General features: G+C 51.4%; 1 protein-coding gene across 16 annotated transcripts in view; it reads left to right on the top strand.

Annotated features, from left to right (window-relative positions):
• Positions 1-27878, top strand: part of EHMT1 (euchromatic histone lysine methyltransferase 1) — a 118692-nt gene that overhangs the window by 77873 nt on the left and 12941 nt on the right. For 14 of the 16 annotated variants that reach the window (XM_088177705.1, XM_014881003.2, XM_088177704.1 and 11 more), the window contains 18 exons: positions 241-377; positions 1155-1343; positions 1975-2055; positions 3988-4108; positions 5894-6025; positions 8832-8977; positions 11879-12022; positions 13758-13984; positions 14605-14769; positions 15798-15880; positions 17127-17233; positions 19140-19262; positions 21459-21560; positions 22200-22304; positions 25137-25291; positions 26011-26178; positions 26553-26697; positions 27567-27644. In XM_088177705.1, the coding sequence (XP_088033831.1) occupies positions 241-377; positions 1155-1343; positions 1975-2055; positions 3988-4108; positions 5894-6025; positions 8832-8977; positions 11879-12022; positions 13758-13984; positions 14605-14769; positions 15798-15880; positions 17127-17233; positions 19140-19262; positions 21459-21560; positions 22200-22304; positions 25137-25291; positions 26011-26178; positions 26553-26697; positions 27567-27644 (2408 nt within the window). The remainder of the gene's footprint in view (positions 1-240; positions 378-1154; positions 1344-1974; positions 2056-3987; positions 4109-5893; positions 6026-8831; positions 8978-11878; positions 12023-13757; positions 13985-14604; positions 14770-15797; positions 15881-17126; positions 17234-19139; positions 19263-21458; positions 21561-22199; positions 22305-25136; positions 25292-26010; positions 26179-26552; positions 26698-27566; positions 27645-27878) is intronic. The other 2 variants (XM_088177703.1, XM_088177702.1) reach the window with 1 other exon arrangement.

Genomic DNA, 27878 nt, shown 5'->3' with positions numbered 1-27878 from the left:
AGGGATCCAGGGGCAGCCACAGCTGCTCTGGGCACCCTGTGCCAGGGCCTGCCCACCCTGCCAGGGAACAATTCCTGCCCAATATCCCATCCAGCCCTGCCCTCTGGCACTGGGAATCCATTCCCTGTGTCCTGGCACTCCAGGCCTTTGTCCAAAGTCCCTCTCCAGTGCAGCCCCTACTTCTACCCCTTCTTTTCATTCCTGAGCAAACTTTGGGTTCTTTCTGCTTCTCTTTTCCAGCTGCTGCAGTATCTCGGAAGAAAAAACGGAGAATGGGAACCTATAGCCTGGTTCCCAAGAAAAAGACCAAAGTGTTAAAACAGAGAACAATGATAGAGATGTTTAAGAGCATAACTCATTCCTCTGTGGGTGCCAAGGTAAGGGCAGCACTGAGCCCACTGCACATGTTTGTTGCCATGTCCCTTTTTTTGGACACCAAACCCATGTGGAGGTGCAGGGATGTGCTGGCTTGTTGGGATCAACATCTTCCCTTCTGAGTCTCCATCTTCCCTCTGGCAGCAGCTTCCTGCCCAGGGCAGCCTTGCTGCTTTGGGAATGACTGTTCCATAGTGGCTGTTCAGATACCAGCTCCTAAACAAATATTTTCCAATTAATGTTCCCCTCCTGTTCTGTGAATCCTGGGTAACTGGAGAGATTTCAAGCATGCACCTTTTTGTTTTAGTCCTCAAGGTCTTGTGTTTCTGCTTGAGGCTGTCTAAAAAACACTTGGTTACTTATAAAAGTTTAGTGGACTCACTCCTGATTAAATTCTACTTTTGCTGTGACCTGAAGTTTTGGTCTTAGAAGTCAAGGAGAACAGTGCTAGGATTTCAAGGAGTGATGGGAAAATCCCAGTGTGATGTAACTTTCCTTTCCATTCCCTAGAAATCTTCCTGCATCCCTGGTGGAGCTGCCCCTCCATGTTGGAATGGGGTTCTCCTCCCCGACTGCCCTGTGCAACCATGCGAGTCTGGAATGACTCCTTGTGCTCCCCAGGTCCAGCAGGGTGAGGTGACACATGGCAGAGCTCTGGAGGGACACAGAGCCAGCTTTAGAGCTCCAAGCACAGAGGAGAATCTGGGATGGATGCAGGAATCTGCTCTGTCCCAGGAATTGATGTTGTCTTTGTGTCTCGTGTTCTTGGGGACTTGCAGAGTGACAAAGACCTGGGGGATGGCAGCCCCCACGTGAATGGGGAAAGCATTGATGTGGACTCTGAAGAGGAGGACTCTGATGAGTTGGAAGAGGAGGATGACCATGGAGCAGAGCAGGCAGCCGTGTTCCCTGTGGATGACAACAGGACCTCCAAGGACAGCGCGTCCGATGCAGACAACGCCAGGAAGGTGATTCCTGTGCCCTGAGCCTGCCTGAGGGGCACGATGGGACCCTGCTGGGGTGTCAGGGATAGCAGGGCCATGGAGTGAAGCAATTTCTAGGGTTTTTTTTTCACCTGCAAGATGACAGAAAGATCAGCAATGGTAGAGAGGCTCTTTGGTGACCAATTCCTGCTTCCCATTGTGCCTGGGAGGATCTCCACACCTCCCGCTCCGTTCAGCTCTACACAGTTCTGGGTTTCACTCTGCAGAATCCCACCATGTGTAGTCCTGGGGTTCCCTGAATTAATGGGAGACATCTTCCCAATCTTGCTTGGGAAAGCACTAAAATAATCTAGTTGCTCTTCCCCTCCAAATTTTGATACACAGCACAGGCATGAGCCTAGTTTGGGATTATCAAAGAAGTTGAAATTTAGTTGGAAAACTTTATTCTGGAATCGATTTTTTTTTTGTTCTCCCTCTACCATCCCCATGGACGTTCCATGATGTGATTGGAGCTCTCTGAGCTCGGTGCATGTGCAGGTTGGGGCTGGAGGGTGCTCTGATGTGTGTGGGGCACAGCAGGGTGGTGGGGGATGCTCTGCTTTGGGAGACCTGCCCTGACTGACCCATTCTGTTCTTGGGCAAATGGTGACTGCAGATCGATGATGGCGAGTCTGAGGAAGAACAAGAATCTGTAGAATCTGGGGAGGAGGAGGAGGATGGAGACGAGTCTGACTTGGTAAGCTGGGCTGCTAAATGTGTTTTTCAGCCCGTGAACTGTTGACAATAATTTTTCCCCTTTGCACTGCTGCCAGAAAGAGAGAGAGAGCAAAGCCAAAGTGGTGCAGTTTCAAGTCTCCTTGACAAAACTCATTCTCTGAAACCACCCACACACGGGTATTGTTTTCCACAAGGTGCTTAACCCTGATCCCGTGGCACAATTAATTGCATTCTGATGTTAACTAATGGGCTTTTGTTGTTTTCAACAAGGTGCTGACTGCTTTTGATCATTCGAAGGTTAGCAGAGGTGTTTAAGGGTGCTTGAGTTGCTCAGATGCAGGTTTGGCACAGTGGTAGGAACCAGCAAAGCTTTCTCACCAACCTGAACTTCTGCTGGGGTGGGGTTGTTCCCAGATCCACTGGCCCAGCCCACAGCCTAAATTCACTGTTCCTGATGAGCAGCTCTTACCAGGGAGACAAACAGCACTCAGACACACACACAGACACTCTCCCTGGGACCTTGGTCGAACAGCAACAGGTCAAGACTTTCAGCAGCTGCTGGGGATTTCTACTTTTTATTTTTAGACAGTTGGTGAAGAGAACCTGATGATTTTTAAATTTAAATTGTTCGTTAATTATCTCTGTGCACCTCCCTCCCCTTTCCTTAAAAACTGTCTTTCCACAGCCTCTCAAGTTGAGGATCCAGCATTTAAGGCACCCTAACTCTTCAGTGACCTTGAGAAAATTCTTGTGTTTTGAGCTGAAGATAGAATCATGCACACAAAACACATCAAGTGAATCACTGAAGCTCTTTAGGGTCTTGTTCCCCATGCTCTGACCCTCCAGGAGCCCGGGAGGAGCAGGGGCTGTGCAGCCTGTCCCTGTTTGGGTAACTGAGCCCACACCAAGGGTTGGGCTGGGACTTGCATCCAAACTCCCAGGTGGGATTTCCACATCCTGGACAGAGGTTTGAGCTCTGCTGAGTCACTCAGCTCCCAGCCACCCCTGGCTCACACACAAACCTCTCTCCCACGAGCAGAGTGATGCAGTTGGGGTAAAGCCACGTGCTGAGCCCACACTCGGGGATTTTGGGGCAGCACAGATACCCTGGAGAGCCAGGGCTCAGCTCCACGTGTTCCCTCACTGGGAGAGCAGGGCCTGGCACAGCTGCTGGTGGTGCTACCAGGAGGTTTTTCCAAGGCTTTGCTGGCAGCTGGATAGGAATCAGGAGCTGACAGTTTCAGTCTGAACATGAATTTTATGATTGATGCATTAAACCCTGGCAGGGTTGGGGTGCCTGATTCCTGTTCTGATGTTGACTTTGAAGCCCCACCCCAGACAAGTGAATTTTTTTAAACCAAACCCGAGACTGGTGAGATTGATACATGTGGCTGAGTATTTGCTGCATGGTTGGTCTGTGCAGTTCAGTTCCCCTGGGTCCACTCCAGCCCTGCCAGGTGGCTCTTCAAGTGCAAGATTTTTTTTTTTTTTGTGGAGAAATACGAATTTTTTCGTTTGAAAACCCAACTGCCAGAGTTCAAGAAGCATTGGGACAACCCTCTGAGGCACAGGGTGGGATGTTTGTACACGACCAGGAGCTGGACTTGCTGATCTTTGTGGGTCCCTTCCAGCTCAGGAGATTGTGTGATTCTACAATCATTTCTGGGAGAAGCTGGAAGTGTGCATGTGCCTGCCCACTTGCAGTGCTGCTGGTGAGCGTGGTGTGAGGGCCTCCATGCAAGAGAAAGTGCAGCCTGCCCTGCTGAACTGACAGGAAATCCACCCACACGTGTGCCTGAGTTTCCTTTTCAGTGCTATAAAGGCATCTTAGCACCCCTTGGTTTCAAACCCCTGGTTCTTCTCACACAACTCGAGCTGGGTGAGGGCTGTTCCACAAAGGGACCCTGGTGCCACCATGCCTGACATGCACGTGGCCTCTCTGGTTCCTCAGAGCTCCGAGTCCAGTGTCAAGAAGAAGCTGCTGAAGAGGAAAGGGAAGACAGACAGTCCATGGCTGAAACCCACCCGCAAGAGGAGGCGGAGGAATAAAAAGAAACAAGGCGGTGTGCTAGGTAATTCATGGGGCTTTGTTCCTTCATTCCACCCCAGTGAGCCTTCCAGGTGCAGGCCTCTAAGTGTGCAGGGCTCACTCTTCCTTCCTGAGGTTGGGCTGTGTGATGAGCCAGGCTGTGAACTTGCCCCTGGCTGGCAGGAGCTGCTGGTGTCACTGCAACAGCAGAACACGTGGCTTTGGCCTTGGAATGCTGGAGGAATTTTATTTTGTTCACTAATCCCTTTATTTTAGAGTATGCAAAAAAGGCCTCGTGGGCCTTACAAAAAGGAGGAAGAGGAATTTTGTATGGGGAAATAGTGACAGGACAAGGGAGAATGGCTTCAGACTGAAAGATGGGAAATTGATGTTACCTGTACAGGAGAAATTGTTCCCTGGGAAGGAGGAGAGGCCCTGGCACAGGATGCCCAGAGCAGCTGTGGCTGCCCCTGGATCCCTGGCAGTGCCCAAGGCCAGGTTGGACATTGGGGCTTGGAGCAGCCTGGGACAGTGGGAGGTGTCCCTGCCATGGCAGGGTTTGGAATGGGATGGGATTTAAGGCCCCTTCCAACCCAAACCAGGGATTCTGTGATGTGTCCCTGGGGACTCGTGTCCCAAGAACCCATGAGCCCAAGGGAGCAGGTTTAGATGCAGAAGGAAGAGACAGAAGCACCCTGGATTGGTGCTCCATGGCTTTTGTGTGGATGCTTGTGCAGCTGAATGGAGTGTGTGGGTTTGTTTGCTCCTTGTGGAAGAACCACGAGGTTTGGAAGGAGCTCGGTCCCATCTCAAGTTGTGGGTGTTGTTCAGGGGGTCCCTCTTGTTTGTCCTGAGTCACTGAGCACCAGAGAAGGTTTCAGTGAGCTCTGCTGGGAGATAAGGAGAGGCAGGAGTGCAGGCTGGATGTGATGGTTCTTCTTTGGGAAAGGTAACAACATGGGAGAGATAAAGTGTATAGTGCAGCTGTGCCTTCAGCCTTATTGCTAAGGTTTCATCCACTGCCACCAAAGGGTTTATTTTTATTCTCCTGGGTTTGCTCATTCAATGCAAAAAGGTCATTTTTGTATCAGCAGCTTTTGGTACTTCTGAGTCAATTGAGCATTTTTCAGCCCCTGCTCTGTGCCTGGGCTCTGTCACTCACCTGGCTCCCTCCTCTTCCTCCCAGGTTGCCATAGGGACCCTTGATCCCTGTCACAGCAAATACCTAATCCTACATTTCAGATGCAGACTGGTTTTCTGCCCCTTTGGTAAAGGTGGGAGCTGCTCTTAAAGCACAACCAAACTGTCTTGGCCAAGCTGGAGTGGCAGAAGCAAACCAGGAGAGAAAGTGAAGCCAGGGGAGTGTGAAGACACTGTCAGTTCCCTCTCAGGCTCTGAGCATTCTCCCACAATCTCTTCCCAACATCAGCTCTGTTCACTTAGAGGCACAACTTGGCTTTTTTGTGTTTCCCCTCCCACTAAGCTGCGTGTCACCTGTCCCATCCCCCTCCTGAGGTGCAGCTGGCTCTGCTGGCCATCCTGTACCTGAGCCCTGTGCAGCAGGATGGGGACAGGAGGATGCTCAAGCCCTTCCTTGTGCCCTTGCAGAGGCAGAACTCGTCTCGTTTATTCCCTGTTCTTGTTCCCTGGCTGGAGGTGGGAGCTCAGTGTGAGCAGAGCAGTGCCCAGGTGTGGTGTTGGCACATTCTGTGAGCTCTGCACTCATGGTTCCCACAGGGAGCCTGCCCAGCCCGGGCTTGGGCACGGCCTCCCAGCCTCGGGGTGCCTCTGCCTGTGGGGTCTGGGTAAATCCCCTGTTCCCATGCAGGTGCTGAAGCCTACAAAGCCTCGCTGGGCAGCAGGGAGGTGCCTGGCCAGGAGAACAGCATGGAGTACATGGAGGTGTCCCTGGATTCCCTGGATCTCCGGGTGAAGGGAATCCTGTCCTCGCCAGCAGGAGGTGAGCGCTGGGGCTGGGGTGGAGGTGGGGATTGGGTTGGGGTCGAGGTTAGGTTTGGGTCTGGGTTTGGGGTTGGGTTTGGGGTCAGGCCTGGGTTTGGGGTCTGGTTGGAATTTGAGTGTGGGGCCAGGTTTGGGGTCGGGAGTGGGTTTAAGGATCAGGTTTCGGGTCGGGTTTGGGATTAGGTTTGGATTTGGGGTCAGGTTTGGATTTGTGGTCAGGTTTGGGACCGAGTTTGGATTTGGGGTCAGGTTTGGGGCCCAGTTTGGATTTGCAGTCGGGTTTGGATTTGAGGTCGGGCTTGGGGTCAGGTTTGGGGTCGGGTTTGAGTTTGGGGTCAAGTTTGGGGTCGGGTTTGGATTTGTGGTCAGGTTTGGGGTCGAGTTTGGATTTGAGGTCGGGTTTGGGGTCAGGTTTGGAGTTGGGTTTGGGTTTGGGGTCAGGTTTGGAGTTGGGTTTGGGTTTGGGGTCAGGTTTGGAGTTGGGGTCAGCTTTGGGGTCAGGTTTGGAGTTGGGTTTGGGGTCGGGTTTGGGGTCAGGTTTGGAGTTGGGTTTGGGGTCAGATTTGGGGTCAGGTTTACAGTTGGGTTTGGGTTTGGGGTCGGGTTTGGGGTCAGGTTTGCAGTTGGGTTTGGGTTTGGGGTCAGGTTTGGAGTTGGGTTTGGGGTCAGATTTGGGGTCAGGTTTGCAGTTGGGTTTGGGTTTGGGGTCAGATTTGGGGTCCCTTTGTTCCGCGGGCGGTGCCGTGCGGGGCCCCGGCTGCCCCCTGGCGGCCACAGAGCGCACAGAGCAACGGGAATGGGGCGGGATTGGGATGGGAATGGGAATGGGACTGGGATGGGAATGGGGGTGAGGATAGGGCTGGAGCGGGATAGAGATGGGGCTGGGACTGGGATGGGGATGAGAATGGGGGTAGGGATGGGGCTGAGATAGGAAAGTGGCTGGGATGGGAATGAGGATGATGATGGGGATGGGGATGGGACTGGCTGGGATGAAGATAGGGGTAGGTCTGGAGGAGGAGATGGGAATGGGGCTGGGGGTGAGCATGAGGATAGGTATGGGGCTGGGATGGGGATGAGTGTAGGGATGGGGCTGGGATGGAAATGGGGCTGGGTTTGGAATGAGGATGATGATAGGGAGGGTGCTGGGATGGGATGAGGGTGTAGATGAGATCCCAGTTCCAGTGAGGCACGTTATCTTGGGAATGCTCTCACCAAGGGTCCAAGGTACAGCCCCAGCCCTCCTGTCCCACTCAGCAGCTCCCCTCCATTCCCTAAAATGTGCTGATTCAGCATCCCCCCGGAACTGCTGCCACTGCCCCCTGAGGAGTGGCTCGTTCAGCCCTGGGAAGAGAAGGGACTGGTGCTGGTGCTGCGTGCTGAGCCCCAGCTGCTGCTCCCAGTGCTGAACTCTCCTCAATCCAGCATCCCCTGGCTGGGTCTGTCCCCACTGCTCCCTCAAAGGTTGTCTGGCTCCTTTGATAGAGGCACATCAAAGAGAGGGTGGGAGCCTTCCCCACCAAGGGAGGGTCAGGAGGGATGAGGGATGCTTTCACCAGAGCCTCTGGATGTCAAACAGATTAGGGAAGTGACAGCTCAGAGGGCGAGGAATGAGCTTTGTGATTTGTGCTCTCAGAGAAAACTCTTAAACCTCTAAGATCTTGACAGGATTTTACATGAAAACAGCGAGGACTTTCCCTGGCCTTGTATGTCTTGAAATATCCCTTTGCTAGTCTTGGGCTTGCAACTTGTTGGCTCAAAGAATTGCTGATGGGATGAAAGGAGCTTGTGCTTGTGTGGCAGGGTCAGAGCCATGGGCAGGGTGCTCTGGGGGAAGGCATTGCCAGGGCAGCTGAGGAGGAATCTCCCCCAGGGATGAAGTTAAATCTATAAAACCTCCCAGCAAGAAAACTCCTATTCCCGTTCAAAAGCTTGAAAAATAGCAGCAAGCTTCCTTCTCAGTGGGAGTCAATCCTGTAACAGTGGGCAAGGAAAGCTTGGGATGCTTCAGGGTGAGCCAGCCCAAAGGCTTCTGTGTCACAAACATTGCAGAGATGGTTTGGGAGAGGAGGGGAGGACTGGAATCACCCCCCTTGTCACCAGGCCAGTGTTTGGCAATCTTAAGTAACCCAGTGATTGATTTCAATCCAGAGGAATATTCCCACACTGACCCTCCTCAAAAGCCCTCATCCACCTTTCCATGGATTTGTAAATGTTCAGCATCTGAGAGGAGATGAGGAAAAGGCAAGAACATCGAAGCATCTTGCTGCTTTCTTTTCCCTGGTTTGTTCTCTTTACAAAATAAATAATTCTTGGTTGGCTGACACCAAACAGTCCCAGGAATTTGGTTTTCCCATCTGTGTAATAAGCCTTTGCAAATAGGAGTTTGTGCTTTCCTGATCATCTCTATTTATCACTCCACTGCCTATTCAAATTTCCAGCTCTGGCTGCTTTCCTACAAATTTCCTGGTGCCAGAGCCCAGTGCTGTGGGGAGGGGAGAGTGGCTGATGAAAACCTGCTCCTCATTGCTTTGCCTTTTGGAGGTTTTCTCAGAATAAACTGATCTTAACTTACCACTCTTGATTTCAGCACAGTCAGCTGAGTGTGGCTGGACATGGAGAAGTACAGGAGGCTTTTGCAAACTCCAGCTGGTGTAAAAGGGTCTCTTATAGGGTGGTGCTAAAGCCTGGAGAGCATTTCAGGCCATGGAATGGGAAGATGTCACAGGACATGGCTGGTGTTGATGGACTGAATCCTTTCTCCTGGCAGAGAACTGGAGTTAATTCACTGGTTTTCTGTGCCCCAGGTCTCTCCAATGGCCCTGAAGCAATGGAGGTGGATGGTCTGCAGGAAGTGCCCCTGTGTAGCTGTCGAATGGAAACCCCCAAAAGCAGAGAGATCACCACGTTAGCCAACAACCAGTGCATGGCCACAGAGAGTGTGGATAACGAGGTAGGAGCCTGTCCTTTAGCTTCCCACAGCCTTTCCTGCTGAGGACAAGGCCATAAAGAGTGAAAAGTGTGCCAGGAGCACGTGTGGGGTCTCTCAGGACCTGCTAGACTGGGACCCCGTGGTGTGAGGAGTGGCAGGGCTGGTGTCCCCCTCGCTCAGCTGAGGGCTCCAGTACTCTGTGCCTGTCACAGCACCGGGGTGAGGCCCCTGGCAAGGGAGCAGCTGCTGTGTCTGCATCAGGAGAGCCTCTGGGTGGGTCTCTCAGGCTTGTCCTGGCCTGTGTGGCTGGGTCTGGTTGGTGTAATATTCACATTTCAAATGGGCTCAAATACAGGAACCTGCATCAGAGAGAGAAAATCCAGTCAAGGACTGGAGCTGGTTTCCCTTGACTATGAAGAAACTGCTGCAAACCTTTCTGTGGCCAGGTGTTGAGTTCAGGAGCTTGGCATGGCCTCTGCTGCCCCAGCCTTCCTCTCTCCTCCTCTCTTTCTGTCTCAAAGCTTCCATGTCCTGGCAGCTGTGCAGCCCCAGGTCTGACAGGGATTGCACTCCATGCCTTTGGGTCGGTCACAGCTGGGCTGGTTGGGCTCTGCTGGTTCCACAAGTGTGGAAGGAGGTGGCAGAAGTGACTCCATTCCAAAATCTGGAAAGTGAGAACTGCAGGACAGGAATGCTCTTGATGGATTCTCCTTTTACTGGGAGGCACTTGAGTTTCTTTTCAGCTTCAGCCTCACTCCAGCACTCTCACACTCACCAGTGGTAGCACAAGGAGTGAGAATATCCCTAGTTCTCCTCTAGGATCTCAGGAGAAGGGTGGATGGAGGGACAAAGGGATAATCAGGTTTGTAGACCAGCTCTGCTTCTGTTAGTATGTGCTGGTACCTGTAGAGAGAGGAATTTCCAAAGAATGGCAAAATTAATTCATTAAAGAGAAGATTTCCTGGGAGACTCATCAGAGAGAGGGGGGACCCCTGGGTTTCTAAACAAACACAAAATGTGTGAAAGAATTTCTGCTCCTGGCTATGGTAAGTTGACAGTTCTGTCCCTGGATAAATCACAGGGAGGATTAGCAAAGGCCATGCTTTATGTTAGATTCTCTTTAATAATGGGATAAGTGACTCAGAGATGTTAGAGGAATATTATATGTGTGAATAGTGGCTTCTCCAGACTGTCATGTCCTTGGAGAGTGTTATAAATAGTTATGAGCACCCTGCTGCACTCTCTAATGGTTGGAAAATAGCAATTAATCATGTTGAACTTATTTTAGAGTTTCTAACAAATAATAAAGTGTGGCATAACAGTACAGGGTCTTCCTCACATGGGTAATGCAGCTTTCCACATGTCAGTGGGATTTCCTCAGCTCAGTAAAATTCCTCCTCAGGAAAAGATCCATCCCTTGTGCCATCCCTGCAGCCCCTGAGGTCAGGGTGGTGACAGGGATTAGTCTGGCCAAGGTATCCCAACCACAGGAAGTCTTTACAGTTGGAATTTGGGAAAGCTGAATTGGAGATGCCAGGGTGAATGGTGAGCTAGGTTAAAATCCATTATTTTTTCCCAGGGGTGTTGCTTCTTCAGGAGTGGAATTGAAAACAAATTAGAGAGAAAGTTTAGTTCTGTTGAGAAAAAGCAAATCCTTGGTTGGAGCAGAGGGACAGTCTGTGGCACTGAGTCTCTGACTGACTCTGTCATGAGGACAATAAATTCTCCACCTTCCGTCCAAGGGACCCTTCCTTGGAGCAGCCTTTCACCTTTATATTTGTAGTTTATAAATCTCCTTGGCCAGGTGTTTGGGGAAAGCAAGATTATTATCAAGGGGAACTTGAAACAGAACCCAAAGAGTGTTGTGGGTTCATGTCACCACCATGCTGGCAGGTGACAGCTGGGCTGGGACAGTGTGGTGGCTGCAGGAGGTGCTGATCCCTCCTGGTGCAGCAGAGCAAGGAACACTGGCTGGGAACAGAGAACCCCAATTATGGAACCTGCTGCCACTAACAGGACAAGGTGGGGCACGAGAAGGCATGGAGGGATAGGAGAAGGGGGATGGCTTTAGGCTGGAGGAGGACAGATGCAGATTGGGCAGGAATTGTTCCCTGGCAGGGTGGGCAGGCCCTGGCACAGGGTGCCCAGAGCAGCTGTGGCTGCCCCTGGATCCCTGGCAGTGCCCAAGGCCAGGTTGGACATTGGGGCTGGAGCAGCCTGGGATACTGGAGGGTGTCCCTGCCATGGTAGGGAGTGGAAGTGGAGGAGATTTAAGGTCCCTCCAACCCAAACCATTCCGTGATTCTGTGATTGTCTGATTTTTAAGCCCAGAGCTGTAGATTGGTGAAATCCTTTGGAAAACCTGCTCCAAACATGATTTTAGCTGAGCTCTCATGAAAGCCTGGCTCTTCATCCCTGTGGTCTGGGCAGGGGCCAGTGCTGGAAGCAGTACAGACGATAACTTCACTGGCAATGAGGAGCAATTATTTTTCCCTTTATCTTCCTGTGAGTCGGAGTTTTGAGCAGTAACAAGATTTAGTGTGCATGGTCTCGTTCTCTTGGTCACTGACACCCGCTCTTCCTGGCAAGAGGAGAGTGTGTGTTGTGTGAGTCAGGCCCCTGGGACTGCCCCTTCTGCTGCTTGGCTGTTGCCTATTTCCAGTTATGATTTTGTTGTTGTTGTCTTTGCAAGGAACAAATGACTCGGGGTGCACATGCATGTTAGTTAGTAAATGATGCATTTCTTCCTGAGAGCAGCTTTCACAGCTTCCTGCTGCACTGCTAATGCTCTCTGGCACACAGCTGAATTCCTGTGAAAAAGCCAGGGCTCCTCGAGGCAGTGTGCAAAATCTTCCTCCGCACAAGCACAGGGAGTGTTGTGGTCTCCAGTAATTTCATTTCCTTTAATTTCTCCTGTTCCAGCTGGGCCGATGCACAAACAGTGTGGTTAAGTATGAACTGATGCGCCCGTCTAACAAAGTCCAGCTTTTGGTGCTGTGTGAGGACCATAGAGGGAGGATGGTGAAACACCAGTGTTGCCCTGGCTGTGGATACTTTTGCACTGCAGTAAGTCCGTGCTCTCAATCTAGGGAAGGGGGTACCTGTTGCAACAGCTGGAAGCTGAAGGTGGAGATGGTCCCTAAAGGGGTTTCCTGACTTCCTGGCATCAGCCCCACCTCATTCCACAGCACGTCAGGAGGTGTTTTCAATAGGAATGTGTGTGAGGGTAGCTGAAATCGTCACCTTTATCTTCCTGGAGACACCCAAGGGCTGTTACCAAAGGGATTTCACATGCTGGAAGTCTTGCCTTTGGAATTTCTTTGGAACAAGGGTTTGTTGTTTTTCTTTCTGTGTACAGATCAATCGCATCCAAAAAATGTCTTAGCTTGGTTTGTAAATGAACCTGTGCCCCCACCTCTGCATCCCCTCAGGATGGGGAGCCTGAGTGATGGCACTGGACCAAGGCAGTGTTGGAGATCTCAATTAGGTTAGATATTAGGAAGATTAAATACTAGGAAAAAATTCTACCCTGGCAGGGTGGGCAGGCCCTGGCACAGGGTGCCCAGAGCAGCTGTGGCTGCCCCTGGATCCCTGGCAGTGCCCAAGGCCAGGCTGGACAGGACTTGAAGCAGCCTGGGACAGTGGGAGGTGTCCCTGCCCATGGCAGGGGGGTGGAACCAGATGGGATTTAAGGTCCCTCCCAACTCAAACCACTCCGTGATCTCCTGCTGCTTCTTCCACCTCTGCCACCGAGGCTTTTAAGGGACTTGGTGCAGTCCTTTAGTGGTCAATGTCCTGCTTTCCCTGTGGATAAAGCTGAAAGGCACCAAGTGAGGCCTCACAGAGTGATGATGAGGCTTAATTGTGTGATGGTGGTGTTTTTCAAGATGACTGAAGGAAAGATGCTGCAGTAGTCTCAAGCATTACTGTAGTAAATGGAGCCATCCTGGGTTTTCTTGCTGATTCAAAGATCATTTAGAAGATAAAATCCTCAAAACCCTTCAAGGCATTTTGCAAAGCTGAAATAGAATTAATTAGATTGCTTGGAAGGACAGAATTCAGGAGAAGAGGGGCTTTGACTGGCCTTTCCTTGCACTCTCTTCCATCTCTCAGTGCTGTGTGCTGGTGCACAGAGGTGAACCTGGAGTGTTTGTCTGTGCCACCCATCACCAGCCCAGAGCACAGCAGGGCTTCAGGCAGCACTGACACCACAGGCAGGGAGTTCTGGGGTCCTGCACAGCAGTTGCAGGGACTTTGCTAGAAAGGGAAAAAATCATTTGAAGAGGAATTGCCCAGTTTGTTGCATGAGCAGTCAGCTTGTTTGGGTTAATTAGGCTGGTCCAGGCAGAAGAGTCCCACAGTTTGGGCTGTGGTGGGGTCAATGACAGATTCATGCAGGTTCTTGAATGGTTTGTGTACAGCTGTGTTTCAGGTAGTTTTAATGCTGGCTCAGCACAGGTCTGAAGTTTTCTTTTCCAGTTTTGGGGGCGTCCTTACAGTGCACTGGCACTTCTAGAGACAGAAGCGAGAACTTCAAGCGTTAGAGGGAAGAGCTGGAAATCGGGACTTCTTTGTTCTGTTTCCCAAGCACAATTCAAAATCTTGCTTTGCAGTCCTTAACCAAGTGAGTTTTTCCCCCTTTACCTTGGTTTTGTTCTCTTCTAAAGAAGTGGCAGTGCTTGCTTTACTGTACTGGACGCAGCAGGGCCGAGAGAGGTGATGAGAGGAGTGGCATGGAGCGTGTGAAGGGGCGAGGCACAGCCTGAGCAGGGCCTGAATTCCTTCTCTGTGGTTTTTTAAGGGCACTTTCATGGAGTGTCAGCCCGAGAGCAGCATCTCCCACCGCTTCCACAAGAGCTGTGCCTCGCAGGTGAACGACACCAGCTACTGCCCTCACTGCGGGGAGGAGGCCTCCAAGGCCAAGGAGGTGACAATAGCCAAGGCTGACACCACCTCCACGGTGTCCCTGAGCTACGAGCAGCAGAAACCCGCGGCTGTGGAGGGCAGGGCCGACACCACCACGGGCAGGTGAGCTCGGGGGGGATCTCAAATCTGCCAGACCAGGCTTTGGGTTGAATGTTTGGGCTCCTCCTGAGGAGCTGAGTGCTGCCTCAGGCTTTATCTGCAGGGGTGTTTCGTGTCACTCGCTGCCCCAGAGCTGAGGCAGAGGCTCTGGAGGTTGGGAGGTTCAGGAGTTTAACCATTCCTTCCTCTTACTGTGAGGAATGGAGTAATGGTGGAATTAATTGATATTGCCACGTTTGCTAAGTGACAGCAATTCCCATCTCGCACCCACAAGCACAAGTGCAAAGAGAGAAGGAAAAAACACAAATCAAACCAGCCCTGTGTTGGACTGTGCTCTGACTTTCTGAACCATCTGGCCTTGTTTAGGTGGCTTTAAGACTTGCCCCATATGCCTGGGTCTCCTGTAGCACAGAGTACACCAAGATGTAGTCAGAGGGCAGTGCAGTTCCTTTCTGGGGCAAGTTCTTACTGAAAAAGCTGTTAAATAGATTGGTTTGGGTTTCGATTTCAGTTATACTTATCTGTATTTAAAATGCATTTGCTTTCCTTTTTTGGCATAAGAGAGACATTGTTGTGTATTTTTAATGGTTGTACTTTGGCTGTCTCTCATTTTTCCTCTTCAGTGGCACTGGGACGAGGTTGTCAGAGGAAGACAAGCCAGAAAGTTCGGCTGCTGAAGGGTTTGACATCGCTGGGTCTTCAGTTTTTCCAAAGCCTACAACTAGCTTGACCCAGGGACCAGTGAAAGAAACTCTGGAAAGTGCCCTGATTGCCCTGGACTCTGAAAAGTAAGAAAAAGATCATTGGGTCACTCCAGTTCCCAGCAAAGTTGCTTAGCCTAGAGAAAACAAGTTTTAGCTTTTCTGGATTTTGGTCCAACTCAGAGCTTTTTGTGATCGCTTCACTCATTAGTCATCCCCAACAGATTTGGGAGAACTGTTACAGCTTTAAATCTCTTATTGATTTCTCTGGAGGATTTAGGTTTTTCACTGGCTCTTCAGCTGCAGCTGTAACTTCTGGGAGCTCCTGTTCACAGTAGTGAGACCCAGAATCTGTTATTGAGCATCACTGAACAGACCCAGCCCTCATTGGAACAGGACTGGCTGGGGCTGGAGCTGGGAGTTTTAAAACCTCTTTCTGGAGACTTGTTTTTCTGGAGCTGTTCAGAGAATCACAGAAGGTTTGGATTGGAACTGACCTTAAAGCTCATCCAGTTCCACCCCCTGCCATGGCAGGGACACCTCCCACTGTCCCAGGCTGCTCCAAGTCCCAGTGTCCAACCTGGCCTTGGGCACTGCCAGGGATCCAGGGGCAGCCACAGCTGCTCTGGGCACCCTGTGCCAGGGCCTGCCCACCCTCCCAGGGAAGGATTTCTTTCATATATTTAATCCTAAATTTCCTGTCTTTCAGTTTGAAGCCATTCCCTGTGTTCTGTCCCTCCATCCCTTGTCCCCAGTCCCTCTCCAGCTCTGTTGGAGGCCCTTTAGGCCCTGGAAGGGGCTCTCAGGTCTCCCTGGAGCCTTCTTTCCTCTGGGTGACCACCAGCTGTCCCAGCCTGGCTCCAGAGCAGAGGGGCTCCAGCCCTTGGAGCAGCTCCTCTGGATTCCCTCCAGATGCTCCAGGTCCTCCTCGTGTTGGGGTTCCCAGATTTGGAGGCAGCTCTGCAGGTGGGGTCTCACCTGAGCGAGGCTGCCCACGCTGGGGGATGAGGCCAGAACTTTGTCAGGCCCCTGGGTGGCAGTGGGTGACAGTGGGGGTGACATTCCTGGCTGCTCTTCCCTGGCCACTGATTGCTCCTCTCTCCCTGCTCCTGCAGGCCCAAGAAGCTGCGGTTCCACCCGAAGCAATTGTACTTCTCTGCCAGGCAAGGGGAGCTGCAGAAGGTGCTGCTGATGCTGGGTAGGTGCCTCCTCCCCTGGCCAGGGCCTGTCTGGCAGCACTCCCAGCTCCTGCCAGGCAGTGCCAGCAGCCACTTCCCAGCATGGCACCACGTCATCGTCCCAGTGCCCCCGGGGAGGGACTCCTGTGGGTGATGTGTCATTGGAAAGGGCTTCCTCTCTCTGGGAAATGTGCACTGTTCCCCACTTGTGTCTGCATTTGGGTGTGGTTTTATCCAGATGAGCTGGTTGTGTCCCCAGAATGAGCTCTGTGTGGTTTTTCCCATCCCCTGCCCATGAGTGGGATACATTTTTGCATCCAGTAGAGAGGGAAAAGATGGGAGTCAGCTTAACCCAAGACCCATCAGCAAGAAAGCACAAAGGCAGAGCCTTCAGTCCATGGGGTTTGTTTTGGGGTACAGAGCTGCCTATCACCAGATGCCTTTGAGCTGCTGAGCTTGTTTTTAGCATCCAATATTCCCCAGGAATTTCCTCCTCTGAAGTACACAATATTTCCTCAGGATGCTTCCTTCCACTCCAGTACTTTGCTGGACATTTTTGGACACTTTCTGTTCTTGCCCTTTATCAGTTCTGTCTTTTTTTTTTTGTCTAGCAAGTGTTTGCTCCATTGTTCCTGTCTTCAATAGCACAGAAATGTTATTCATTGATATTTAACTACAGCCTCATCATACACAACATGTTATCATGCCCAGACATCTTTGTCTGGCTGTCAGCATCATCTGTCAGTCTCTGCACAGCTGTGAGAATCTCTGGCCAGATCCTGAGCCTGTGTGGAGAAATTCCATCCATGTTGCAGCTCTGTATTTGCAGGGGTGCAACAAGGATCACTAATATTAATTGCAGTTAATAGTGGTGAGACAGAGGCCAGGTGGTACCAACTCTTTGTTGTTCCCAATTTCTGGGTTGCTTTACACCAAGCAGCATTTTTTCCTTTTTTATCCTCGTGTGGTGTTTGTTGTTTTTGAGATGAGTTGTGAAGCTGAGGGATGTGGCCTTTGGGGAGATAGTAAAGCCTTAAAAAGGTATTGAATTCCATACTGTTTCTAAGCTCTGGGTTTGAGGGCTGTTGCATATTGAATGTGCAGGGGACTGCCCTGAGAGCTTTCTGGTGAAATGTGCAGTGAGACGTGAGCAGGGCTGAGAATGGGCTGGGAACCCATCCTTTAAAAGCCTTTAGCTGAGACATCATTCTCCTGTTACACTTCAGTCTGAACTGTGGTTGAAAGTGTCTCTGCTCTGTTTTGCAGTGGATGGAATTGACCCTAATTTTAAAATGGAGCATCAGAATAAGAGAACCCCTCTCCATGCTGCTGCTGAGTCTGGCCACGTGGACATCTGCCATATGCTCATTCAGGTCTGTCTGCACCTCAACCCTCTGTACAAACCATTTGATGTGGGCTTTGGTCTGCCCCACATGGAAATCAGCACTGGAAAATCCCTCCTGTAAAAAACCTGCTCATCCCAGGGTTTGCTGAGGGAGGAGTGGGGCAGAGTAACAGGAGGGGCTTGGAGGACACAGCTGGAATTGTCCTGCTGGGCTGTTCTCCAGGCAAGGAGCAGGGGAAGATCTGGTGCAGGGCACTGTGGGGCAGGTGGAATCTGTGCCTGGGCACTGCCAGATGTGCCAGCACAGGCTGACTGAGCTGCCAGATGTGCCAGCACCAGCACAGGCTGATGCACTGCCAGATGTGCCAGTACACCCTGATGGCACTGCCAGATGTGCTGCCAGGCTGAGGAGATCTCCAAGCTCTTGGTTTTGATTTCCAAGCCTGGTGGCTCTTGGTGATGAGGGCAGTGAGGCTCTGGAGCCTGGAAGCTGCCAGGCTCTGTCTTCCCTTCTGTCAAAACCTGAGGAGCTCCAGCAGGATTTTCCTCTGCAGCACATGTGGAAAGGAGTGAAGGGAAGATGCAAGTTTGCTTTATTGTCTGAGATTTGGATTCTGAGGGAAGATGGTCAAAGCCAGGGAGGTTGTTGAGCCTGCTCCAAAACAACGTGCAGAAGAAAAAGGAGGATTTTAAAAGTTATAGTTTTTCTTTTTTGTACTGGTGTACCTGGTCTGGAGTGACTGGAGGTGTGTTTTGTTTCCCCTGTGGGATTGGGAAACCTTAAAGGGCTTTGGAGAAGGCAGCAGTGAGGGGCCCTTGGAAATGATCCTGCTGTGCTGGTGCATTTCAGCATCTGGAACTGGAGGCTTGCAGGTGCAGTTTGAAGGCAGCAATGGGCCTTCCTGGCTGCTCTCACTGAAATTACTGCATGTGAAGACAGTGGAATGAGGAAAAGGAGCAAAACTTGTGAGATACTACAAACAATTCAATTATCAGTAGGATTGGTTTGTTTCCAAAGTGCTTCATCTTGTCTCTGTCTGAGGTCTGGCTTCTGCAGCAGCCCAGTGCTTGGCTGGGAATGGCCCCAGCCTGTTGCACTGGAAATGCCTCTCTGCTCTGATTTAAATAGCTTTGGCTGGAGAAAAGAGTCAAAACAAAGGAATTCAGTGGGAGGCACCTGGAAACAACTCCTTGTGCCAGGTGAACCTGAGTCAGCTGCTGTGAACAGGTCTGAGCCTCACACACACACACCTGCCAAGAGCTGTGTGCCTGAGACCTTTTGGGTTGAAGTTTTGGGTGGTTCCTGAGTTTAGCCCAAGGGCTAAAGCAGGCAGGATAACCTGACAGAGGCATGGTTTGGAAAAGAGGGAGGTATTGGCTGAAGGCACTCTGGGTTGAACTGAACAGATGCTCAGAGACCTCTGTGGAAGTGGTGCCTTTGACTTCCACAGGAATTTTTAGCCAATCCCCAGGATATTTTTTACAGCTCCTGCCTCTGTTGCAATCAGCAAGTTGTTCCTACTGCTTGTGACATTGAGAAGAGCTGGTTGTTGTAGTCTAAATGATAGACCAGGGAAAACAAAGCTGCTGGAAAAAGGAGGAGGCTGACTTTTCCAAATTGTTACACAAACAATATCTAGAAAGTAGGAGTACAAAATCTATTAATAACAGGAGTTATTTAATACCAGCTGTTGGCTTCCTTACAGTTCCTTCCTGCTGGGGAAGGCAGGAGAGGGTGCAGGCAGTGTGTGCTGTTCCAGAGCAGGTGATCTTGCACTGCCTTCTTTCCTGGGTTTATTTCTTCTTTTTTATTCTTTTTTCCCCTGTTTAATATGGCTAGATTTCAGGAAAAAAAAAAATCTTGTTATTAAATCTCTACTCCCACATTCTTCCTCTTGCTAATTGTCCTTGTCCTTGCCCTGGCCTCCCCCCAGGCTGGTGCTAACATTGACACCTGCTCCGAGGACCAGAGGACCCCGCTGATGGAAGCAGCAGAAAACAACCACCTGGAAACTGTGAAATACCTGATCAAGGCTGGAGCACTAGTAGATCCCAAGGTAGAAGCTTTATTCCTTACCTTTTTCTCCTGAGGAAGCCTCTGTCCCACTTTTCTTCCTGAAGTTTTGGGTGGAAGTGCCCAGGCTGAGGAGAAATGGGCTGGTTTGTCTTGGAGTGAAGGCTGGAGGTGTCATAATCTCCTTTTTCTGCTGGCCATGAGCTGTTTAGGGCAAGTGTTGCCACTTGTCCCTTCAGTTTGTGCCACCAAATGTCAGGCTGATTTGATTTCCTAAGTTTTAGTGCCATAAATCCATCGCAGTGGAGTTGGATTTCAGAGCTCCCTTCTCTGTAAACTCTAATAATGAGAGTTTTGGGGTGATATTTTAAAATGGGCTGGTAATTAGGTGCTTGCCAAGCCAGGAAAAATGAGAGAGGAAGCTTTCCTTTCCAAAAGACTGATGTGTGGATTCTTGCAGTCATGCTGCAGTGGCAAAATTGAACCCCATCTTTAAACTCTACCCCTTAATTTAAAACAAAACAATAAAATGCAGCTGTCTCTTTGCCTTTAGCATGCTCTGGTTGCTTTGCAATCTTGGAAAATACACAGATCATTTATTAGTCCCATAAATCAGATGCTATTTGGAGCACAGGAACCCTCCCCATGCGAACTTATTGTCACAACCTGCTGCTCTTGGCTGGGTTTGGGAAGGAACTGGCACCATTGCAAAGGTATCAGGTGCTGCCCAATCCAGGCCCTAAATGGATCCTTGGGAGGCTGGTTCTGAGCTGGGAAGGGGGAAAGGACAGGACAGGCACGTGGGGGTTCGTGCTGGCCACTGTCCCCAGTGCCTTGGAGCAGCCCAGACATCTCTCACCTGAATTGTTCCTGTGGAAGAGAAAAGAGGGGAGTTTGTGCTTCTGAAGGTCAAGGGAAGGAGATAAATTCTGAGCTTGCAAAAGCAAATTAGAAGCCTCAGATCACATCTGAGGTCTAGGCTAGTTTATTATGTTAATTAGTTTCGTGCACCAGCTCAGGCCTTTGTTTGAAAGCAGCAGCATTGGTTTGGAAGCAGCTGCAGCCATTTCCATGGGAAATCCAGCCCTTACCTGGGGCAGGTGTGTGCAGAGCTCTGGGACTGCAGGGGAGGGAGCTGGGTGAGGTCCCCCAGTCCCTAGGGCTGGTCCTGTTACCAGCATGGAAAAGCCCCACTCAAAACCTGAAGAAACTTGACAATAAAATCTGCCTGCTCTCCGTGGGCTGAGCTGCACTTGGCTCTTGCCAATCCAAGGGGAAAGCTGTGGAATTATTCAGCTGGAGCAGGCACTTATGGGGGTGTAGAAACTCTTTCTGTGTCCTGAGGAGCCCTTCTGGTGCAATCCCTGACCTGAGATGTCCCCTCCTTGCTCAGAGAGTTGCTCCCTCACCCTGCATCACATCAGCTCCATCCCAAAGCTCTCACCTCCAGCGTTGCTTCCAGGGATTTAGCTGGAGGGAGTAATTTGGTTTTCAGTCTTTTGTTTCCTCCTCCTGATTTCCTGCTCTCTGGGCCTTGCTCTGTGCTAAGCTCTAGGGATATAAATGCCTGATAAAAATCAGGCTGCAGCCAGAGAGATCTGTGGTGTGAGGGTGGGAGCATCTCCACCGTGACTCACAGCCTGTCCATCTCCTCCAGGCCCTGCATTCCCAGCTCCCAAAGGCATTTTTCCTTTCAGCCTTCAGGGTTGTTTTTTCTCTCCTGTCTGGGCAGATGGCTGTGGGCAGGCTGGGGACCTGGCCTGTCTGGAGAGAGACACCACAGCCCTGGGCCCTGCTGCCAGGTGCTGGGGTGAGGCCTTGGGCTAACCAAACTCAGCAAACAGCCTGGAGAAATGGAGCATTTCAAATTGACACAAAGCCATTTCTCAGATGTGAAGTGCAAACTTTGCCTGTGTAAGGGATTTCTGCTTCCCTTTGGCTCTCCAGCACATGGAGAGGAGTGGGAAAGGGGCTGTTGGAGAAGGGGGGCATCGCTGCCAAGGTTTGGAGCTGGTGCCTTCCCCAGGCTTTGCAAAGCCCTTTGCACTCTCAGCCTCCTCCTCTGCCCGGGTGAATCTCTTTGGTGTAAAGCTCCCAAGTTCTGCTCAGTGCTGGCCCTGGCTCCTGCTCTCTGCCCTCCTGACAGTGGGGTGGAGACTTTTGGAGTTCTCTGCTCCATCTGGGGACTTGTCTGCTGTTCCTGAGCATCCCTGAGGGTTTGTTGTGTGTTTGTGTGCAGGATGCCGAGGGCTCCACGTGCCTGCACTTGGCAGCCAAGAAGGGGCACTATGACGTGGTGCAGTACCTGCTCTCCAATGGGAAGATGGATGTCAACTGCCAGGTGAGGCCTTCCCTGGGCCAGCAGCTGCTTTGCCCAGGTCAGGGAGTCCCTCAGCACTGTGCTCACACCCTCCTGCTGCTGGGGGACACCTCCAAATCCTCACAGGGTGACAATTCCGTGTGCCTCCTGTCTGCCGGGGAGGGTGATCCCCTCACTGACCTCAGGGAAACTTCCCTTGATTTGTAGTTTCTCCTTGGCCTTGAATTTTGTGTGGACCCTGTTGTCCCTGTGTTTTTCCTAGTGGGGGGATCATGGACAGTGGTGTGGGATGGGTTGAGCCTGGCATTTGTCACTGTGGGGTTTATCCATTGCTGTGGGGTGAGACAGAGCTGCACCTGGGGCAAGGGCAGGTGCCCCAGGCTTCTCAGGGAGTTTCTGTAAGGTCTTTTATAGAGCCTGGCTGTGCCCTTTGGACAGTCAGGTACCTGAACAAGCTGGACATGCAGTGCCAGCCTGCTGAGCTGGAATCAGGTGCCTGGCTCAGGTGTGCTGCTCCAGCCACGCTGGCTTCTGCAGGACCTGGGGGACCTGCAGCACTGCAGACAGGAGGGGAGTGAGGAGAGAGCCAGGGGGAGGGCAGGGGGTGTGGGGAGCCAGGCTGTGTCTGTCCTGTGTGTCACCCTTGCTGTCCCTGCCCAGGATGATGGTGGCTGGACACCGATGATCTGGGCCACGGAGTACAAGCACATCGAGCTGGTGAAGCTGCTGCTGGCCAAGGGCTCTGACATCAACATCCGTGACAATGTAAGGCTCCCCTGGCATCTCCTGCAGAGGTGACAATCTCTGTTTAAACCCCAGACACGGCCCAAGTGACAGATTTTGGGCTCAGTCCCTTGCCACAGAGTAATTGAGAAGTGTTTGGTGAGAGTTTTCCTGCATTCTGGGAAGAAGTTTGGCAGCTTGTGGCATGTCCTTTCCCTCCAGCTGCTCTGTCCCAGCCTGTGAGGATGCTGTGTGGAATTCTCTGAGCCTCACTGATTCCCATCCCTCTGGCCCACTGTGCTGCCACTGGACAATGGCAGATCCCCTTTAGTCCAGACTTACCAGCTCCATATTTGTCCCAGGCCAGTGACTCTGGGTGTGAGTTTGGGGCACCCTGTGTGCCTTTTGAGGGGAATGAGCTCAAATTTGTTTCTGGATGGGCTGGGCACTCTGCCAGCAGCTCTCAAAGCCTGGCTTTTCCTGGGCATCACTGGCACAAAGCTCTGATGTGTCCAGAGCATGGCCAGGCTGGCAGCTCAGGCTGGAGTTGGCTGCCCTTCACTCCATAAATCCTGCTCCAGTGCAGGTGCTTGGGTCCCTGGGAGCTCTGTGGGACCCCCAGTGCTGCCTATGGGTCTGTGCCTGCTGCTTTCCCAGGGATTTACAAGGAAATTGAGAAGATACAAAGGAGATACAGTCTCTGCTTTTTTCTCCAGGGGAGTCATTGTATCAGCACTGCTCCTCTGTTTTCCTTATACTATGTTTCTCATTTTTATCTTGGAGTCTCTAAGGATACTGAAGTGTGGTGTCTCACCCCATTCCTGGAAGTGTCCAAAGCCAGGTTGGACAAGGTTTAGAGCAACCTGAGAATAGTGGAAGGTGTCTCTGTCTGTGACAGAGGGTGGCACTGGATGAGCTTTGAGGTCTCTACCAAACCAAGCCTAACCAAAGCAAACCCCTCAGTGTTCCTGTGATTGTGTGGTTTAACCCCAGCCAGTCCCCAAGCCCCCCACAGCCCCTTGCTCACTCCCCCTCCAATGGGGAGAGAATCAAAGGGGTAAAGGGTAGAAAAAGACTCGTGGGTTGAGATACAGTTTAATAGGGAAAGCCAAAGGCACACACACAAGCAGAACAAAACAGGGAATTCATTCCTTGCTTCCCGTGGCTGGGCAGGAGTTCAGCACCTGCAGGAGAGCAGGGCTCCACCCATGGGTCAGTGACCTGGGAAGACAAAAACCATCACTCCAAACATCCCTCTTCCTCCTTCATTCCCCACTTTATATCCTGAGCTGATGTCAGATGGTCTGGAATATCCCTTTGGTCAGGGTCACCTGTCCTGCTGTGTCCTCCCAGCTTTCCATGTCCCCCAGGCTCCCCCCAGTTAGGCAGCACGAGGAGCAGAACAGGCTCTGTGTCAGCCCTGCTCAGCAGCAGCAAAACCATCTCTGTCACCACCCCTGTGTTCAGCACAGCCTCATTCCAGCCCCTGGGAGAAATACTAACTCTACCCCAGCCAAACCCAGCACACTTACATAGTTCCCAGTCCCAGGCAGGTCTGGAACCAATCCTGTTCCTAAAAAGAAAAGTCAAGTTGAGAGGGGGCTTTTTGGGCTGTTACATCTGCTTTCTGACTCTGAACAAAACAGACTCTTTGATCTGTCACAGCTTCGACATCACACGTTAATGATGAACATCAAATCAACTCAGTCAACAATTTACATGAAAGAAAATGTGCTCTTAACAGCTGTGTGTGTCACACTTCTATCCTGGACCTGCAGCTGGGGTGTCCTGATGGATGTGGTTGAGGACAAATGTCACTCGGGCTGGGAAGCATCCTGCTCTGGGAGAAATGCTTTTGACTGTGGTGATGCTGCTTTTTAGGCAGGAGCAATGCAAGGCAGAGCACCAGTCCAGGTGTCTGTGACCTGTCTGAGCTGCAGCATGTGGATGCAACCCACAGGATGGATGTTTTCTGTAGATTGTATGGGATTTTTCTAGATGCTGCTGTAAGGGGAAGCAAGTGCTGGGTAGAAAAGTGTCTCCCCTTTCCTCATGTGTGACAATAGCTCCCTGTTTAAGGCAGGACCTTAAGTTATGTGATAACACTCAAACACTCCAGCAGCAGCTTTGTTTTTGCTTTAAAAAGAAGAAAAAAAGAGAATAGCTGGGTGATCATTACTATCATTTCACTGTTGTCATCGACGTCTTTAGAGCCTGTCATGGGGAAGGGATCGAAGTGTGCTGCAAATTGCAGTGTAACAGAAAACAGGATCATCCCTTAAAATATCTCCATCAGAAAGATGAGTGTTCAGCTATTTCCAGTGCTGCTAGTGAGAGATGAGTACATACAGTATTAAAGAGATGCCTGGAGTCAGATTGATTGCTTACCCCATGGCTCCTGGTTATCTTTTTGGCACCTGCACGAACCCTCTGTGCTCTTTTCCTCCTTCATTTCCTGCTGTGCTCTTTTTCTCCTTAATTTTGCAGCCCTGGGAGGCACAGCAGCTTTCCTGGATGTAGGGGCTGGGGAAACTCAGCTTCCAGCCTTTTCCAGCATGTTTGTTCATGTCTGTCACCTCTTTCCTGGATTGATCCAGATTGGTTTGTGGCTTAGAGACAGACGAGCTGTCTGTGTGTGTAGGGAAGGTGATGGATTGCCTTGTGTGCAGCCTCCCTGTCCTTGGTGTGCAGAGGTGGATGGAGTGAGAACTCCCTGTTTGGCTGCTCTAAGGTTTCCCTGTCCAGCCTGGCATTCCCAGAGCAGGGAGGGGATGGCAGCCACACGCTGAGCACTGCAAGTGCAGAGCTGACGAAGGTGAGATCCCAAAGCCACGGGGTTTTAAACAATCTCCACTCTGTTCTCTTTCCCTCCAGGAGGAAAACATTTGTTTGCACTGGGCTGCTTTTTCTGGCTGTGTTGACATAGCTGAGATCCTGCTGGCAGCAAAGTGTGACCTGCACGCCGTGAACATCCACGGGGACTCGCCCCTGCACATCGCGGCGCGAGAGAACCGCTACGAGTGTGTGGTGTAAGTGCCCTGCCCGCCCCTCCCTGCCTCCCTGGTGCTGCCTGCCAGCCTCAGGACAGCCTCTGAAACGCCTTTGGCCTCTCCACACAGCCCAGGATTGGGATGGAGGCCTTGTTTTTCTCCCAGGGGTGGGGGGTGTGAGGTCCCAGCTGCTGCCAGAGCTGGTCAGAAGATGTGGAGTTGTTCTGGAGTCTGAGGGGCTGTGCTCAGCCTGGGCTTCCCAGCAGGAAGGTGTCAGGCTTCCTTGATTAAAGCTTTTTTTTCCCCACAACTAGCATGGTAACAGGGCTTTTCCTTTGCTTCATCCCTGCTCTGAATAAAGCCAACATGTTCTCACCAAAAGCTGGTGAGTATAAACAAGGGCCAAGTCCACCAGCAGTTTCCTGTGGGACTCTTCCATTTCCAGCCTACTCTTCCCACCCCATATCTTTCCCTGCCAGAGAGAGTTTCAAGCCTGTCTGAAGTTAGGCTGGTACCAGCAAGGTACCTGAAGCAAGGCAAGGTTTGCCCAGAGCTCTCATGGGTGCCCAGAGCTCCCGTCTGTGGCTTCTGTCAGAAGGATTCACTGAACCATGCTTAATAAAGAAAACTCAGGTGATTATTCACTACTACAGATTCTTCCTCGTCCCTTAAGGGCTGGCTGGAGGATGTGATTCAGCTTGTTTTCCCCTTGCCTGGTTTCTCCTGGGGAATCCTTATCCTTCCTTGCTGTTTTGCAGTCTCTTTCTTTCCCGTGGCTCCGATGTCACTTTAAAGAACAAGGAGGGTGAGACCCCGCTCCAATGCTCCAGCCTTAACTCTCAGGTCTGGGTGGCCCTACAGATGAACAAGACTCTTAAAGAATCATCTTCTGAGAAGCCTGCCCAGATAGACAAGGTCGTGAGCAGGTGAGAATAGGGCTGGCTTGGCTTGGGGGTCATGAAATTGAGCCCTTGCACAGGGAAGGCTGGGGGACCTGGTTTAAGAGAGAATTGTGTAGCTTCTTAAACTGGTGTGAAGTTCTGAGCTAAGTGTGAGCTTAGCAAGAACTAAGCCTGTGCTGATTCAGTCCATGGTTTGCAAATTCATCCTCCAAATGGAAATATTCACAAGCACAAAGAGCCATCTGTAAGGCAGGGTGGGAAAATATGAGCTCTGTTCTAGTCTGAATGTCCCTGAGTGCTCAGTGCTCAAAGCCAGGGATTCTGCCCCAGGATGGCATTTGAATGGCTCCTTGTCTGGGGGCACTTTCCTTCTGTGACAATTCTTTCTCCACTGACAGAGACATTGCCCGGGGTTACGAGCGGATCCCCATTCCCTGTGTCAACTCCGTGGACAGTGAGCCCTGTCCCAGCAATTACAAATACGTGTCACAGAACTGTGTCACCTCCCCGATGGACATTGACAGAAACATCACTCATTTACAGGTGAGGGATCGTGCTTTGTTCCTGTTCTGGGCTGTGCAGTGCTCCTCAGAACAGCTTTGGCATTCCACATGGGAATGTTGAGTCCTGATATTGCCATCGAATTCCAGCTAAGGCTGAGTGCCTCACCTGCAGCTCTTGTTGTAGGAGATGGGATTTTGATTTTCTTGTTTTGAGGCTTAAGCTGAGCTCTGTGTTCAGCTGTAGCATTGGCCATCTGGTGCTGGCTGATGTGGCTCCCATTTATCCTTGTCCTCTCTACTGAGGCTGGAGAGTTGGGAGACCTTCTCCATGCTGCCTTCCCTTGGACTGCAGCACTCAGGCCGAGGTCTTGGCTGTGACACTGCAGTCCTGGAAGGGCTGGGTGGGGAAAGCAGAGATGGGGAAGTTGAGAGTGAGACGTTGCTGGGCACAGCTCTGAGGTGGCTGAGGTGACCTTCAGGGCCAGTCCCTGTTGTGCAGCAGCCTGGTGGTGGGGCTGTGCTGGCTTGGGGATGCTGGGGAAGCAGCAGGAGAGGACTGAGACAGCACAGCTGCATCATGTCCCAGCTCTGGTCCCTGCCTGGAGCTTTCCACGTCCTCTGGTGTGGAGAGCAGCTCACAGGGCATGGGGGAGGGTTAACAACAGGGAACATCCTCTCCTGAGCAGAGGCTGGCTCAGAATGAGATCCTTCCTTGCAAGGCAGAGTCCTCTGGTGCTCATTGCACACAGAAGTAAACAATGGAGGAAAACTGCCCCTGCATGGTGAAGCTGGTGATCCTTCTGGCTGAGGAGCTGCAGCAAGGGGAGGAGATGTGGTGTCCTACCCAGTCACCAGTTGCAGTCTCAGTTGTGTGAGTGGTGTGGAATTAACCCTTTGTTTCTCTTGCAGTATTGTGTCTGTATAGACGACTGCTCCTCCAGTAACTGCATGTGTGGCCAGCTCAGCATGCGCTGCTGGTACGACAAGGTGAGGACACACAGCCCCCTCCTGCCTCACACCACGGCCTGGGAGCTGAACTTGGCCTCATTCAGCTCCTTGGACAGGGCTTAGAGCAACCCTGGTCTAGTGGGAAATGTCCATGCCCATGGAAGGGGTTGGGATGAGTTGAACTTTAAGGCCCCTTCCAACCCAAACCGTTCCCTGCTTCTGTAATTCCAACTCCTTTTTTCTTGTCTTAAAATGCCTGAAGTTCTAATCTCA

This window comes from Sturnus vulgaris, chromosome 22 (genome assembly GCF_052056855.1).
Source record: "Sturnus vulgaris isolate bStuVul1 chromosome 22, bStuVul1.hap1, whole genome shotgun sequence".
In the NCBI taxonomy this organism is placed as follows: domain Eukaryota; kingdom Metazoa; phylum Chordata; class Aves; order Passeriformes; family Sturnidae; genus Sturnus; species Sturnus vulgaris.
Note: the sequence above shows the minus strand (reverse complement) of the source record. Positions and strands in the feature narration are given on the sequence as shown.